Source organism: Polyodon spathula, chromosome 2 (genome assembly GCF_017654505.1).
Source record: "Polyodon spathula isolate WHYD16114869_AA chromosome 2, ASM1765450v1, whole genome shotgun sequence".
In the NCBI taxonomy this organism is placed as follows: domain Eukaryota; kingdom Metazoa; phylum Chordata; class Actinopteri; order Acipenseriformes; family Polyodontidae; genus Polyodon; species Polyodon spathula.
In genome coordinates, this window is record NC_054535.1 from 24,467,663 (window position 1) to 24,482,311 (window position 14,649).

A 14,649-nucleotide genomic window follows, 5' to 3' on the forward strand; every position below is an offset into this window, starting at 1 on the left:
TATTGCTGTTACTGACCCCTTTCGGTGAGATAAGGTTAAAAGTTCAGAAAAGTCTTGCTCGCTTGCGGTGTATGTGGTTGCTGGTTTGACACTGACCTTTTTGTTGAAGGTGCACACCTGCTCGGCAGGCAGGTAGTTGAAGGGGAAGATGAATCTCCAGTTGAAGTTCCCCTCTCCACCCAGAGAGCGGTAGTGCACGTCAGTCTTCTGCTTGTTTTCTTCATAGCCCAGCATCCAACTGCAAGCACAGTACAATCATTGTGAGACAGCCTTTAACCAGCAAGCACAGCATCCAAGACAGTGAGACAACCTCCAGCCACACCCAGAGCTTTTTAACCCACAGGGCTTCTTCAATGTTTGTCAACACACTTGTTCTTGTAGTTTATATTCCAGGGCATTGGAGCACATCCAGCAGGAAATAGTCTTTCCTAACAACCTCACACCTACAGCAGGGTGACCATATGGATCCCCATTCACCAAAACATTTTTTTTTTTTTTTAATATCCCAATACATTTAACCCAGAATATACTGCAATGCAAATGGAAACAATTAAACAGCAAAATAAAATTATTTGACAAATGTATCAAAGTGTTCATAAATATTGTATTCAATATCATCACCCTTGCTAAAGCAGGTGTGATTCAAGGGTTGTGTTCTAAATTATGTATGAAAAATAAACTGTTATGGATCCAGTATTTCTTAAAAGATGGATGGACAATGACACCTGTGCCCTCTGGATTTGTCAATTACAGACAATGTTTCTCTGTACTTGTTGATTATGCTTTGGATACCACACCTTGAAAAGCAAGTGATGCGAGCTATTTCACTCAATGTTTTTCCTTTTTTATGCAAGTCAGGGTTGTTATAATAGTAGAAAACACTAGTGGAGGCTTTGAGTAAATTGCTGATGCTCACAATGCATCAGAATAGAAAAATGCAACATGTCTAAGACATTTGCACAGCAGTGTATATTATATATATATAACAAAAAAAAAAAAAATATATATATATATATATATATATATATATATATATATATATATATATATATATTGTTGTTTTTTTTTGTTTTTGTAAGCTTAGTTCCTGAGTAGTCTTAGTTTTTTCTGATTAATAGAAAGTTAATATCTTGTGCAGGATTTCCTGTTACCGTATAGGGGATTTCACACAGTTTGCGGAGCCAAAGCCCAAAGTGCAAAAGATAACTCCCTTATAACAAGAGACCCTTCACACAATGCATTTACTTATAAATGAGTATGCGCTCCATCACTATATAGTCTACAGTGTGTTAGATCCACTGCATCATGTATGGCTAGCAAGTGGAGAGAGGGAGGGTCATGATTACAGGCATTCCAAATCTGCAGATAACAGAATTCCTGTGAACTCTCATAACTTGCAGGCTTTCACGGAATTCGCAATCCTCCACAGATTCGCCATATTCTGCAGCTACATCAGCATAATAATTATCATGAACAGACTGCTAAAGTGAACTGAAATATATAACTTGTCTCCTTCAAAAAGTAAGAGTTAATTAAAGACTGGAGTTAAGGCTTTGAAAATGTGGCCCAATAAGAAGTGTGGTGTTGTGTGATGTGGTGTGGTGTGATGTGGTGTGATGTGATGTTTTTGTCTGAAAGTTTCTAAAGATCTTACTGACAAAAATGCTTGCTATATTAAATTGGAAGTACTTAACCCATAAATAGTTCCCTATGATTCGGTTTACTTGATTTACATTTTTACAAGCCTGTGACAAAGACACAGCTGCAAATCTCCCTCCTGACCAGAAAGGGCACTATGTAAGATTGGTGGCATGCTTTCCCATAGACGCAGGGCGGGGGGGGGGGGGGGGTGTCTCGATGGTAGGTGGGAAGAAGAAGTTGCCATTTTGAGAGAAGCACGTAGCTGCAAGTTTGCGAAACAATTCCATTGTGAGCAGCTCCAGGGCAGGCAGCAATTGGATAGACAGTGGCTGCATTTTTTGCATATTTTATTGCAGATTGGGACTGCCTCTAGATATTGTATCATTAAGTGCATAGAAACTGATTCAGCCCAAAATCCTAACCCTGAGTCTGGCCCATGAGCAGTCGCCTACCCTTTCACATAAATGTCACTCATCTTCTCTCCAGTAACACTGACATCATCCAGTATAACATCGCTGGTGTTCCAGATCACACAGCGCAGATAAAACCTACAAGATGAGGAAAAATAAAATGTTGCAGAGGATTAGGTGGCATAGGAGGCTAACACTAACCTCACAGGTTCAAAGACAAACATCTGACTATTCAAGGTACAGTAAGTACGTGTCTTATTCTGATGTCAGCATTACTAACTCATTATCCACTATAAGGAGATCCAGTGCAGTGGATTTCATACCTGTTATGTTTTATCATAAATTAAAATGTATACTGACATCTGTAGAAATAGTGTATTGGCTCAAACATCTATTACATCTTTGCATCATTAATCCCAGCACTGGAGAAGGAGCCCCATTTGAAAATGAGTAGCACTGCTTATAGTTCAGCACATTCTGTAAGGCCTCAGTCACATAAACAGGCTGGTGTCTCACCTCTTTGCCTTGCGTGGTGTGATGTTAAATGGGGGCCCTGGAGGGCCAAGAGACTTTGGGAACATGTCGACCCAGAGCTGGAGCCTCCCCTGTGAGGGTGAAACAATATTTCTACACTTACTGGACAGGGAAAATAACTATACCAGAGATGTGCAGCTCCAACAGTAATTGCAATTATAACACAACTTTATTGAATAAGTGCTTTAGAGTTACGGGTGTACTTGGAGAGGTATGTAACATCTCTTTTTTTGGGTGTTTGCTTTGTTAATATTTATTTCATTTTAATTGGGTTTGTATCGTATTAGGACTGTAGCAGGGCAGTAGGAAAGCCCTGCTTAAATGTATTTTGTTTATTTATTTTTAGAACGGGGTCTCCCCCTCCTCCCCAGTATTATTTGTGTATTATGATTTATTTATTTATATATAGATGATGGCGAACAGCCGTGTGTTTTGTTTATTTATTATTTATATAAATGTCGTGTCATGTGTTTTGTTTTGGAAAATGGGTGTTATTGTTTTGCAGCGTGGATGGGAAGCCCCATCCACATTATAAAACCTGTGCAGAAGGTGGCAATCTCCTGAATTAATTAAGTGATTAATTTGTTGCTAATCAGGAGATGGTCACCTGCATAAATACCTGCAGCTCTCTGCATTCCAGGTGGGTGTTCTGAAGTGGAGAGCGAGACAGCGAGGAGCGAGATTAATTTAAAAACGAAACTGAAAGGATCTGTGAAGGCTACTGCCCAGCCGGACCTTAACTTATTATTTGTGTTCGTGACTTGTTTTTGCTCATCTTTTTATTTTGCTCTGTGAGTTGTTTTTATTTTTGTTTAAATATTTCATTTATTTTTATTATTTAATAAAAACGGCGCAAGCCGCATCTTTTTTGGTAAACTGCAGCTCCCTGACCTGTGTGTGCTTCCTTCTGGCCTGAGTCACCGGAAAGCCATTTCCTGCCACAAGGACCCTTTACAATATTCTAGTATAAATGCTCATAAAAAAATCAACAGGTGCATTGAAACCAAGGATACATTTAAATGACGCATGCCAAGATGCAATTGTGGGCTACTGTATAATGGATTCAGATTTTAAATATTTTTTTAAGCATTAAACTATTGAATTCAATACTCTTGACATGCTTTCGTGTAACAAGGCGGAGGTTGGGCACAAACTAGCAACCCTACACACCGCAAGCAAGCATCTTGAACACAATGCAAAACGAGCCGAGCTTGTCTGCATTCGTGGTTTTAGAGCTTTTAACCTCGTCTCACCTCACCAATGAGACAATTCATAATGGCAGTGCACACACTCAGCACTACCTGTTACACTTGCTAGCCCTGTACAGTATAGCTTGCCTTGACTCTCACCTGCTCAATTTCGGGCTGCAGGGGGCTGTAGAGAGGCCTGGTCTCTACGTGCTCCGGAACCAGTCCCTGCTTGCGGAGAATGTACAGCGCCAGTCTCTCCCCTGGAGGACCCAGGTGAGGGTTAGGGAGCTTCACATCCTCTACAAACACAAAGAATTAAATTATATAATATACAAATTAGGTGAAAACTGCAGTCAAAAGATGCTTTATTAAAGTCTGATTGAGAGGGCAATATTTTTTGGACAACAGCACAAAGTTTTTCATTATGTGAGCTTGCATTAGCCAAATAGATGCACATTTCAGTCTAAAGGTTTATTAATATACACAGGCCCCAGGTGAGGGTTAAATAGTTTGTCATACACCTGAAATACAAAGAGAATTACAATAAACCCTCAGTACAAAGACAACCTCAATATAGAGGCAACCTTTATTACTGTACATCTCTTATAACACCAACATGCTATATGTTTTTTTTTTTTGTTTGTTTTGTTTTGTTTTTAAACAATCCCTCTGCAAAGAGGTCACCTTAAATTACTTATTACTTTTTATTTAGATTTTTTAAACTGCAATCAGTATATAGTTTAGCTTAAAATACAGGGTCCCTGAGTGGCTCATCCAGTTAAAACACTGCCACTGGGCAAGCAGGATTATTATCTTTATCTTTATATAGCACCTTTCATAGTGGACCACCATCACAAAGTGCTTTACAGAGGTAGGCTGTGAACTGTGCATTATATGCAGTCACTTACAATAAGACATTGATTTAACATCTCATCTGCAGGATGGAGCACAAGGAGGTTAAGTGACTTGCTCAGGGTCACACAGTGAGTCAGTCAGTAGCAGAGGTGGGATTTCAACCGGTGACCTTCCGGTTACAAGCCCGGGATGTTAACCACTAGACAAGACTGCCTCCTAAAAGGATGAGTCACACAACTTGGACAGCGCCAGTTCGTGTCTGGGCTGTGCAAAGAGGCCGAACTTTGGTGGGAACCCTGAAGGGGGCGTCACATTGGCTCTGACGCTCCCGGGTGGGGGATGGGAAACCGGCACGGATTGCTTCTCCAAATCACGCAACAGTGAACCCTAGCGGCCAGACACCGAGCACACTCAGAGTGGATAAGAAGCAGGGCTGGCGTCTGTTCTTTGGGATCGGTAGCCCGCCCACCTCTGCTCTAGATTGCCTGATATTAAAGCGGTTCTGGCTGTAGGCTTGTGAGACCGGAGGACACTCACACGCCTGAGAACGCCTGTGCTGTGTGGGGACTTGTTGTGGTGAGAAGAAAAAACATAATTGGACATCCAAATTGGGGTAAAATAAATACAAATAATAATTGCTCACTCTAAATTGAAATACATTTTAAAAAATACACACATTTAATATAGAAACCAATCTAATATTAAGCACTTTTTTTCTTCTTCACACAAATAACTATTGAGGGACAGCCAACAGCCAAAATCCAAGTTGGATAACTTTTTTTTTTTTTTTTTTAAATCTAAACTGTTATTCACAGTTAATTTTTTTTCCCAGAACACTGTATGAGGATGAATGAGTGCAGAGAGAGCCCTCACCCAGGTCACTGAGAGTGTACTCATGCCCTCGGAAGAGGACACGGTCGTGCTTGTACACTGGCAGCTTGTAGTTTCTCTGCTCACAGAAGCGGTGCAGCAGCTGGGACGGTTTGAGCTGCTCTCGCCACTGGTTTATCCCTGACCTGAAATCATAGAACAAGGCACTTCAGTGAAGAGGAAAGATTAGCACAAAAACCTGGTTGGATAAGAAGGGGTGAGCTACTACCCTAACAATGTGGCCTAGGGAGGTTGCAGGGCAGTGGGGCTTAATGGTTTATAGAACTGACTAAATACATTTTTATAGTGTAAAGTCATTACACATTGTCCTGCTTCTGATGACTTATGTTGAAACAGCCCAATTATTTGGGAATATGGATTTGTCATAGGGTATGGGAATTGTACATTTTGCAGTTTCACATTCTTTTCCCATGCTTATAACAAACATTTGTCTTGTTTACTTTATCATCTTTTTCAATGGTAACCCCTTCTGTGTACGCTTTTATCCTTGTATTTACTATAAGGGGTCCTCTGGCAGAACTGTTTCATGACAACAAAAAATTGCTGCTAAAACTAGGCCCTAATTTAAAAAGTCTGTTTTGTTTAATTGAAAAAGGTTTTGAACCTTTATGCTAAAGAAATTAGCATCAGTCCAATAAAAAGCCATTCACCAATATCAACTTTATTTAATAAATAATAAGAAACCTATCCGTAAACAACTCATTAAAGCAGTTAAGTACTTCACAGGATTTGCAGTTTGTTTTGGCAAATTTCTTGCAAGTCTTAGCCCTGCAGTGCACTCACAGTCTGAAATAACCGTGCACTAACCCTGCACCAATTCCTGGGTTCCAGAACTTCCCTTGCTTAATACAGCTCTAACTCCTGGCACCTGATCTTTTCAATAATATTCTTCAGGGTAGTTCTGAAACCCAAGTGGGAGTTTCTAACTCTAACCGGTGACCATGCACACTACAGACGAGCGTCTTTACAAATATGCAAGAGCTTGGGTTATAAAGCTTTCAACCTCATCTCACCAACAGGTGTCAGGCCCTGCCTGTTACACAGTCCTGCCAGACAGTACTCACAGGCAGTATGACTGCGGCAGCCCGCAGCGGCCCCCGTATTTGGAGAGGAAGCGGTTCTCCAGGTCAATTACAGTCTCCCCGATCTTCTCGTCCTTAGAGAGCAGGTCATAGTCGTACAGTGCGATCTTCAGGTCCTTCTCCAGCGGCAGCGCGCATGTCAACTCAAACAGCCTAGGAAACATGAGGAGCATTAACAACATTTACAGAGAGTGGTGGAGAGAGAACCACAGAATGCACAGGAGAAAACAAGTTATTCCAAAAATGAATGGATTTATAGGAGATAGAGGACTAAGACAGGTGAGAGGTCGGAAATTAAGAGTAGTGATTAAGAGTAGAGGTTTAGAGATGGGAAATAGGGGGGAATTGGGAGAAAGAGACCAGGAGAAGAAGAAAGGGGAGTTTAGGGATACAAAAGGAATTTCTCAGGATAATACTGAATTAGACTTGAGTTTTTAGATCAACAAGCATACAGTACAGTATTTCTCTGGTTAACTGGTGCAGCAGTGTGGCCCTGCATTTCTAATGTTTTAGTGACCTCTGGTGGTCCCAGCAGTACTCCTCTATGAAAAGAACCTGATAGGGAACTGATCGATGGGTTGCAGTAAGTGCAGTGAAGGAGAACTACATTCAAGGTCGGTTTCACAGACCCTGATTAGCACTAATCTTGGTCCAGCTAATGTTATTTTGGGTAAGGTAGTCCAAGGTTAGTGCTAATTGGAGTCTGTGAAACCAGCCCTGAATGTAAAATGCATTTAACTCACTCATTTAATTCACTACTAGGAACACCTACTGCAATCACAATGCAAATTTACTGTAGTGATCACGATTGCTGCTAAGCCATGTTATTCATCCAAACCCAAATGCAAATTCAACATGCTAAGTTCAATGTTAATTTCCAATGCAGTGCAGTATAACTGAAGTTACAGAATTGTTAAGAAGTAGGCAAAGTACACTCTCTGCTGCTCTGTATCAATTGACTGCACTTTCAGTGCACTCCTAATAGATGGTATGTACAGTTCCTAAGGTATAACATCCGTAACTATAAAACACACATTTATGGTGGCATATGCAAATGCGTATGCAAATGTGTCTAATGTAGAGTCTTTCTCAGTGTCTTCAATTTAATTTAAATGACAGTATGGTCAAAATGTTTGTCATTAAACAAAAGTTTATTTCAATATTGTTACATGTACCATTGCCTGTTTGGGTGGTGACAAGAGCATGCTTTACTCTAACTTTTTTTTTAAAAGGATTTAATAACATATTATCATACTTTCCGAAGACAGGGTCCAGCGTGCAGGGGATATAGCTGTCCTGGTCATTGACAGACTTCTTGCCCAGAGAGATCTTGACATAGGGGTCACACTACCAAGGGGAAAGCAACACAAATAATCACACACTGAGTTAAAGTGGTGGAAATTAAAAAAAAAATAGGTGTATAATGCTGTGAGCTATTCATAGTCTAAAGGTAAAATAAAATAATAGGAGTGAAAAAAGAAGAAAAAAATCTGTTTCATTGTGATTTCTTAAGTTAAGCAAAATAATAAATGCTTCATACTACACTATCGATCTACAGTATTTATGTTCTGATAAACTAGACGACTGCAAGAATGAAATGCAATTAGGATCAGCAATGAGCAATTAACGTAATTTGTCACATCTGTTTGCAATACAAATGAGGCGCAATAGAAGATATCAGGCTCTGTCAAGATATGAAGGTAAAAACAAATGGGATTGTTTTGTAATTAACAGCTTTTTGTGAGTTTAATTAGGAAATAGAACTGGCTCAAAATAGGTTTAAAGGGATGTCATGTAATGAAAAATTAAACCTGAAAACTTCATCTTTAATTGTAAGTAACTGTTTTTTATTTGTTGTAAAATTATAAAAACGTGACAATTTGGCAATTTAGAGTGAATAGCTTTGAGAACAAATTTGGTGAAGCCATGAATCCGTGTGAACTTAGGTTAAAGACAACAGCCAAGACCAAATTTCATTACAAGCAGTTCTCCATCCAGCTAAAAGTGAGACATAGGCTGCTCCACTCTTATCTGCTACCAAGACGGTAAAGCTCTGTGGTTTACCCTGGCTTTATAAGCTGTAATTTAATAGCTACCTTGCCGTTGCTGTCCTTGGGCTGCAGGCCAGTGGCTTGCACCACGTAGACTCTGACGAGACACTCCTCAATGCCATTGGGAGGAAGCTGTCTGAACTGGCGAGGTGGGACGGGCAGGGATGGGTCATCAGGCAGCGGGTAGATCTTAAACATCCCCTGAGCAATGTGAAACAAGGGCAAGCAGGGAGTTGGCACCTCTGCAGGGATATAGGCACTTCTACACGTCTGTTTCAATCATTTAAACAGTAGCAGATCTTAATAGTGTCACCCTTAAACCAATGACCCTGCTGTATCATGGTTCTCTTTCAACTGTTTATTTATTTATTTATTTGTTTGTTTGTTTGTTTGTATTTACAGTAGTATGTGGAAATCATGCAGGCTAGGGTTGTATGATTGACACCAGTGGATATTAGCATGAGATAAATTCCATATACAGTACCTTTAACCTGTGTTGACTTCACCAGTCTTTATACTTTGCCATGGAACAGATGGAGTAAATTGAGTTGAAAGGTCAAAATATCACCAAGAAGAAAGGCATGGGAAAACAACACTGGCATTTAAAAGTAATTTATAGCGATGTGTATTTTATAGGTTGGCGGTACAACAAATAAACTAACAATACAATATGTTCAATTTAAAATGAATGTTTCTGTTTGAGCCAGGTACTGGGAGTTACAATAAAACGCAGAGGGTTCTTATCGAAATCTGCGGCCTTGGAGAGAGTACAACAAAAGCGATAAATAACACAGTGTAACAATTTTTTTTTTTTTTTTGTTCCTGGGTAGTAAGTGTTATTTCCTAATTGCTTATGCCTCAAAAGTGTAGAAAACGGCTATTATTCCCCACAGACTTTGCTTTTGTGACCAGGACAGTGATATTTCAAAATATCACTATTTCCAATGGGAAAACAGGCAAATGTGTGTCTTTTCGTTCACATAAAGTCAGAAATACAGTATAATCGTAAATCTCGAAAAACTACTCACTTCTAAATCTTTTCTAGTAATTTTTGTATTACTTTAGTATAAATACATGTTAATTTGGATTCATATGTTGTTTTTTTCTGACTTCATGTGAACGAAAAGACACACATTTGCCCGTTTTCCCATTGGAAATGGTGATATTTTGAAATATCACTGTCCTGGTCACAAAAGCAAAGTTTGTGGGGAATAATAGCCATATTCTATACTTTTGAGGCATAAGCAATTAGGAAATAACACTTACTACCCAGGAACAAAAATTGTGTTACATAGTGTAATGAATGGACTATTCTTAGATCAACACTACCTAAATGAGGGGGGTGGGAGGCATGTAAGCATATCAACTCTAAATCACTTGTATTTATCAGTCAGGTTACAGTCATCTTTAGATACCACCTCTGTCTCAACACCTTCTGGGGCCTTTGGAAGACCATGTGCAATTATAAAACAAAAAGAACAAACCTTAAACTCTCCCACCACTGACGGGTCCTCATTGTCATCCTGAGACTTGCCTCTGTACAATTTAAAGGTCTGGCAGAAATCAGCAAGCCCCTCGAACTCCTCCACCTTCTCTAACTCTTTGTCATACACCTTTGGAGAAAGGCATGGACCATTAAAGAGCAATATCAGACCATTCTTAAGTCATGCACTCTTGTTGCTGTTTGCAGTTTCAGTTATTATCAAAGCCTCAATATAGCATTAACAGCTGGATTAAACAAACAAACAGCACCTTACTACAGAACCATGTCAAAAAAGTGGTTGACACACAAATGAATGACTTGTCAATGAGAATACTTCATTAACTGATGGTTTTATTACATTTGAATGTATATATATATATATATATATATATATATATATATATATATATATATATATATATATATATATATATATATATATACACACACACACACACACACACACACACACACACACACATAGTTTATTAAATTGATCATTGCACTATATTAACACAGTAAAATGAGTAAGTCGTGCATGGTATGGATCTGTTGAATTGATTAGCTCATGTTAGATGACCTCACTAGGGTTTTGTATGAACATCTTCTGACTGAGACAATACAATTCCAGGTGAATTTGCTGGAATTTATAAGATAGTATGCCCGTAATGTCTACAGAATAGACTGAAGGGCTGCAAAGTGTCAGATTTAGTGGTTTACCTGAAGTGTGTCGAAGCCCTTCTCCATGTAGGTTCCACACTTGGTTCTTTCACCAGTGGAGGCATAGAACTTGCTCCACCAGTCCATGAACTCCTCTTCCTGTTTAAAGTATAAGGGAACAGCTGATCAAAAAATAAAGTATGGAACCCAGACACAAACCGTGTATTACAGGGTTCTGCGGGTTTAAAAATTATCAATCCCCTGCCCCCCCTTTTTTATCCCAATTTGAATGTCATTGCCTCCCCACTGCAACCAACTAAAAAGCTAGGGGAACTGTAAATAAACCTTAATTTCTGCTGTGAAACAAATTAGCAAACCTCAGCAATGGATGTTACCACCCTACAGAATCCTGGAGCCTTAGGTCCAGCCTAGGAACTCTCGGTTCTGGTTTCACTGAGCTGAAGCATGGCGAGGTGGACTCTGCCCGATGATATTCCTCTCTAAACCTAGAGTGATCCCAAGAATGTGCAGCTCACCCTACACACCATGAAGATGAACTTAAAGGATGACACATCCCAACAAGGGCATCCCACATACTGTGAAATTAATAGTAACCCACTCTAGAGCAGTGATCTGATGCCTGGTAAAAGCTCACTGTAGTGTAAATAAGCAGATGAAGGTCTGCCAGCATTTCCACAAACGCTGCAGAACACTTACCCAGATGATTTTCTGCACTCACGGCATAAGGAAAGCAGGGTTAGACAAAATGACAACAGTTAGCAAAAGCAAATCATATGTGTCAAAGGTTTTAGTAAAATGATAAACCTGTTAAAAAAAACACTCCCTTCCAGCAATGATGTATCTATTAGGTCCTGTCCACATTAAACAGTTTTGTTTTCCTTTGATAATAAATCTGAACTCCCGGAGCTGAGAGATGAGTGAATGGTTCACACTGGCAAGAAATTCAAACAGCATTATTTCATACATTGGGTAATTAAAATGAAATATAACTTACCAAGGCCTATGCAAACCATTGAAACCTACAGCTACAAAACTCCATAGCGGGTCCATAGCATTGAACCAGGATGTACTGTACACATTAAAAAGTTCATAGCTTCTAACCACAAGTCCTAAACACTGTGGATCAAATATCAAGTTGAATTAATTTCTGTAGCTTTTGGGTGCTAAGATGTTGTTCTAAGGGCACTTTCACATCTAGTTCCCTTGTAAGTGACTCGATTCGGGGTTCACTTGCAAACAAACTTTTTTTTTCAAGTTTGCTTCAGTTTGTTTCACACCAGAAAACTTCAAGGAACTTCATTTTTTTTTTTTTTAAAGAGCATTACAAAATTATATGTTTGTTTGGTTCACTTGCTGCTTCATTCAGACTAAAGTATTGGTTTCACGTTGCACCTTTCCAAACGCACTTGGTGCTCTTGCCGATTACTACAGCAGAAGTTCTCTCTGGAAAACGTTTTCCACCATGTCCTCCATGGAGAATAATTTATGTGACGTGGTTGTGCTGTTGCCTGGTATATTTTGGCTTATTTGGTGCTAACAACATCAAATCATTACTGAAGAAACGTAACATGCCGAAAGAGCTTCAAGTAACTGTCGGAAAAACATTGTTCTTTTGGAGGAAATGCCAGAAACAATCATGCAATTTAGCGGTTATTGATGATAATAATAATAATAATAATAATAATAATAATAATAATAATAATAATAATAATAAATGTTGTATGTCTGACAGTGCGGTGACATACATTTGCAACAGGAGCTGGTTTGTTAAACTCAGGTGGAGCATTGCAAATGCAACAGTGACTAATGTCAGTACAGACAGTACTGCTTTGTCTGGGCACAATGTTTTCTCCATGAGTGTATATGACACAATTATAATAAAGCCAGATGTAATACGTGTGCTAAATCATTATTCAACTATCATTTTACACTTTTCTTTTGTGACAGTTTTGCGATTAGGCTAAAGAACATGGTTGCTGTAATAGTAATTAAATCTCAAAGTGTCATTTCATTAGTAAACCAGCCCCAAATATTTATTTTGTGATGTTCTGTACTTGTTACATTATGGTGTTCTTGTCTGGTGTGTATGTGTGTGTTTTTTGACAAGCTCTGCATTGGGTATGTGCAACAAGGGGAGATACTTTCCTTGGTGCTTGCTGAAGTACATCACTTCCACGATTTGCCTTGCTGTTTGTATCCAACTGAACTGGAATACGTTTTAATTCACATTGCAAAAAGTTGAAATGGAGCAAAGTGGCACGTGATCTCGGTCAAAGGGTCAAACAAACTAGGATGTTCAGGATTTGGAAATGGGGGTGTGGTCAACTGGAATTGGGGGTGCCAATCTGGAAGTCACATCGTAAGTGGGATGGGGAACACAGTAGTTGTGTCAAAAGATATTGCTATTGGACAGACATGTTTTTAGTTTTTTTTTTTTTATTATTATTATTATTATTATTATTATTTATTATTATTATTATTATTATTATTATTATTATTTTTAATGTAAACAGCTTCAGGTTTTTGGCCCCACTCTCTTAGATTGTATCCTATCCACTTTTGGACTCTCCATACAATGACCAGTAAAATGAATAGACTGAAACCATCAGCTCAAAAGCATATTAAATAAAATGTTTTAAAAAATAAAACACAGTTGAAAACTTAAACTGTACTGGAGTGATAGAGCTAGCAAATTAAAATTGGAGCGCTCAATACATACACCCTTCAGTCTGCAAATTGAATATAGGGAACTGTACTGAAATTGACAGAAAATTCAATATTGAGAAGTCCCATACTAGAATATCAGTGCCAGTAAATTAAACAGAAAGAACGCAATGCAAAGATCACACTGCCAAAAATTAAATCAAATAGAGAGCTGGGTACCACTAAAGATTCCTAGAGCCAACACACAGCACTCAATGTGGAAAATTCGATAAGTGGACAATAACAGGTTTATTGCCCACCAAGGGGGACATACTGACAGGGACAACTCCTTTAACACAACACACACATTCTCACGCATTTACATAACAATTTAATAATGCTGATATTTTTAAATAACAAAAAACAAAAAACTTAAGAACTTATCTTATTATGCCAGGAAAAGTTTGGTAGTAATATAATCCTCTCCTGACACATGCTCACACTTTCCAGTTCTGAAATAAAAACTGCACTCTTGTATTGAGCGCTTCTCCAATACCAGTGGCACATCAACATTTTTGAGGCTTGATGTGAAGAATGTGCTTCGAGCAAAACAGGCATGGCATTTAAAAATAGCGGCCAATGGATTATTATAAGTGGTATGCCTCTGCCTGCCAGAAAGCCTGTTCCATCAATAAACCGAGTTATGTGGTACATGTGAACCATATTACTTTGTATTTCTTTCATTATATTTAGACCTTTACTTTCCCCTAGCTGGCCCAGGTGGCACTTTTCATTTAAAGTGGGGCTCTGGCCAGGGACCCCTGCTTCTTTCTCCCTTTCTCCTCCTGAATGGCCTGGGTTGAGCATTGACTTCACAGTGGTCACTTACTGCTCAATTTTGCATTCTTATTGAAGAGTAACATCTGCAGGGAATGGGCTATGGAGCGTCCACGGATTACTTTTAGAGGAATGACAATGAATAAAAACAGCATTTACAATAACCTAGAAAACTTAAAATGCATTTCTGAGGTGACACATGATCGCTGAGTGAATACATGTATAAATAATGCAGTTTTTTTTTTTGCTTTATTTTTTTGTATTATTTTCACGGGGTGGGCGAAGAAGAGTTGGGCAGTACTCCTCTGATCCTTGTAAAGTCTGAAGTCTTAAACATTTCATTAAGGCAAA

The 14,649-nt window shown here is 38.9% G+C and overlaps 1 protein-coding gene across 13 annotated transcripts in view; it reads right to left on the reverse strand.

Moving 5' to 3' along the window:
* dysf (dysferlin, limb girdle muscular dystrophy 2B (autosomal recessive)) overlaps window positions 1-14,649 on the reverse strand; it is a 120,072-nt gene that overhangs the window by 4,884 nt on the left and 100,539 nt on the right. For 8 of the 13 annotated variants that reach the window (XM_041218217.1, XM_041218209.1, XM_041218193.1 and 5 more), the window contains 10 exons: window positions 10,858-10,956; window positions 10,139-10,267; window positions 8,700-8,855; window positions 7,859-7,950; window positions 6,586-6,756; window positions 5,504-5,646; window positions 3,935-4,074; window positions 2,568-2,656; window positions 2,094-2,189; window positions 97-238 (listed from right to left, as the gene is read on the reverse strand). In XM_041218217.1, the coding sequence (XP_041074151.1) occupies window positions 97-238; window positions 2,094-2,189; window positions 2,568-2,656; window positions 3,935-4,074; window positions 5,504-5,646; window positions 6,586-6,756; window positions 7,859-7,950; window positions 8,700-8,855; window positions 10,139-10,267; window positions 10,858-10,956 (1,257 nt within the window). Of the gene's footprint in view, window positions 1-96; window positions 239-2,093; window positions 2,190-2,567; window positions 2,657-3,934; window positions 4,075-5,503; window positions 5,647-6,585; window positions 6,757-7,858; window positions 7,951-8,699; window positions 8,856-10,138; window positions 10,268-10,857; window positions 10,957-11,514; window positions 11,527-14,649 lie in introns of all 13 variants that reach the window. The other 5 variants (XM_041218125.1, XM_041218141.1, XM_041218159.1 and 2 more) reach the window with 1 other exon arrangement.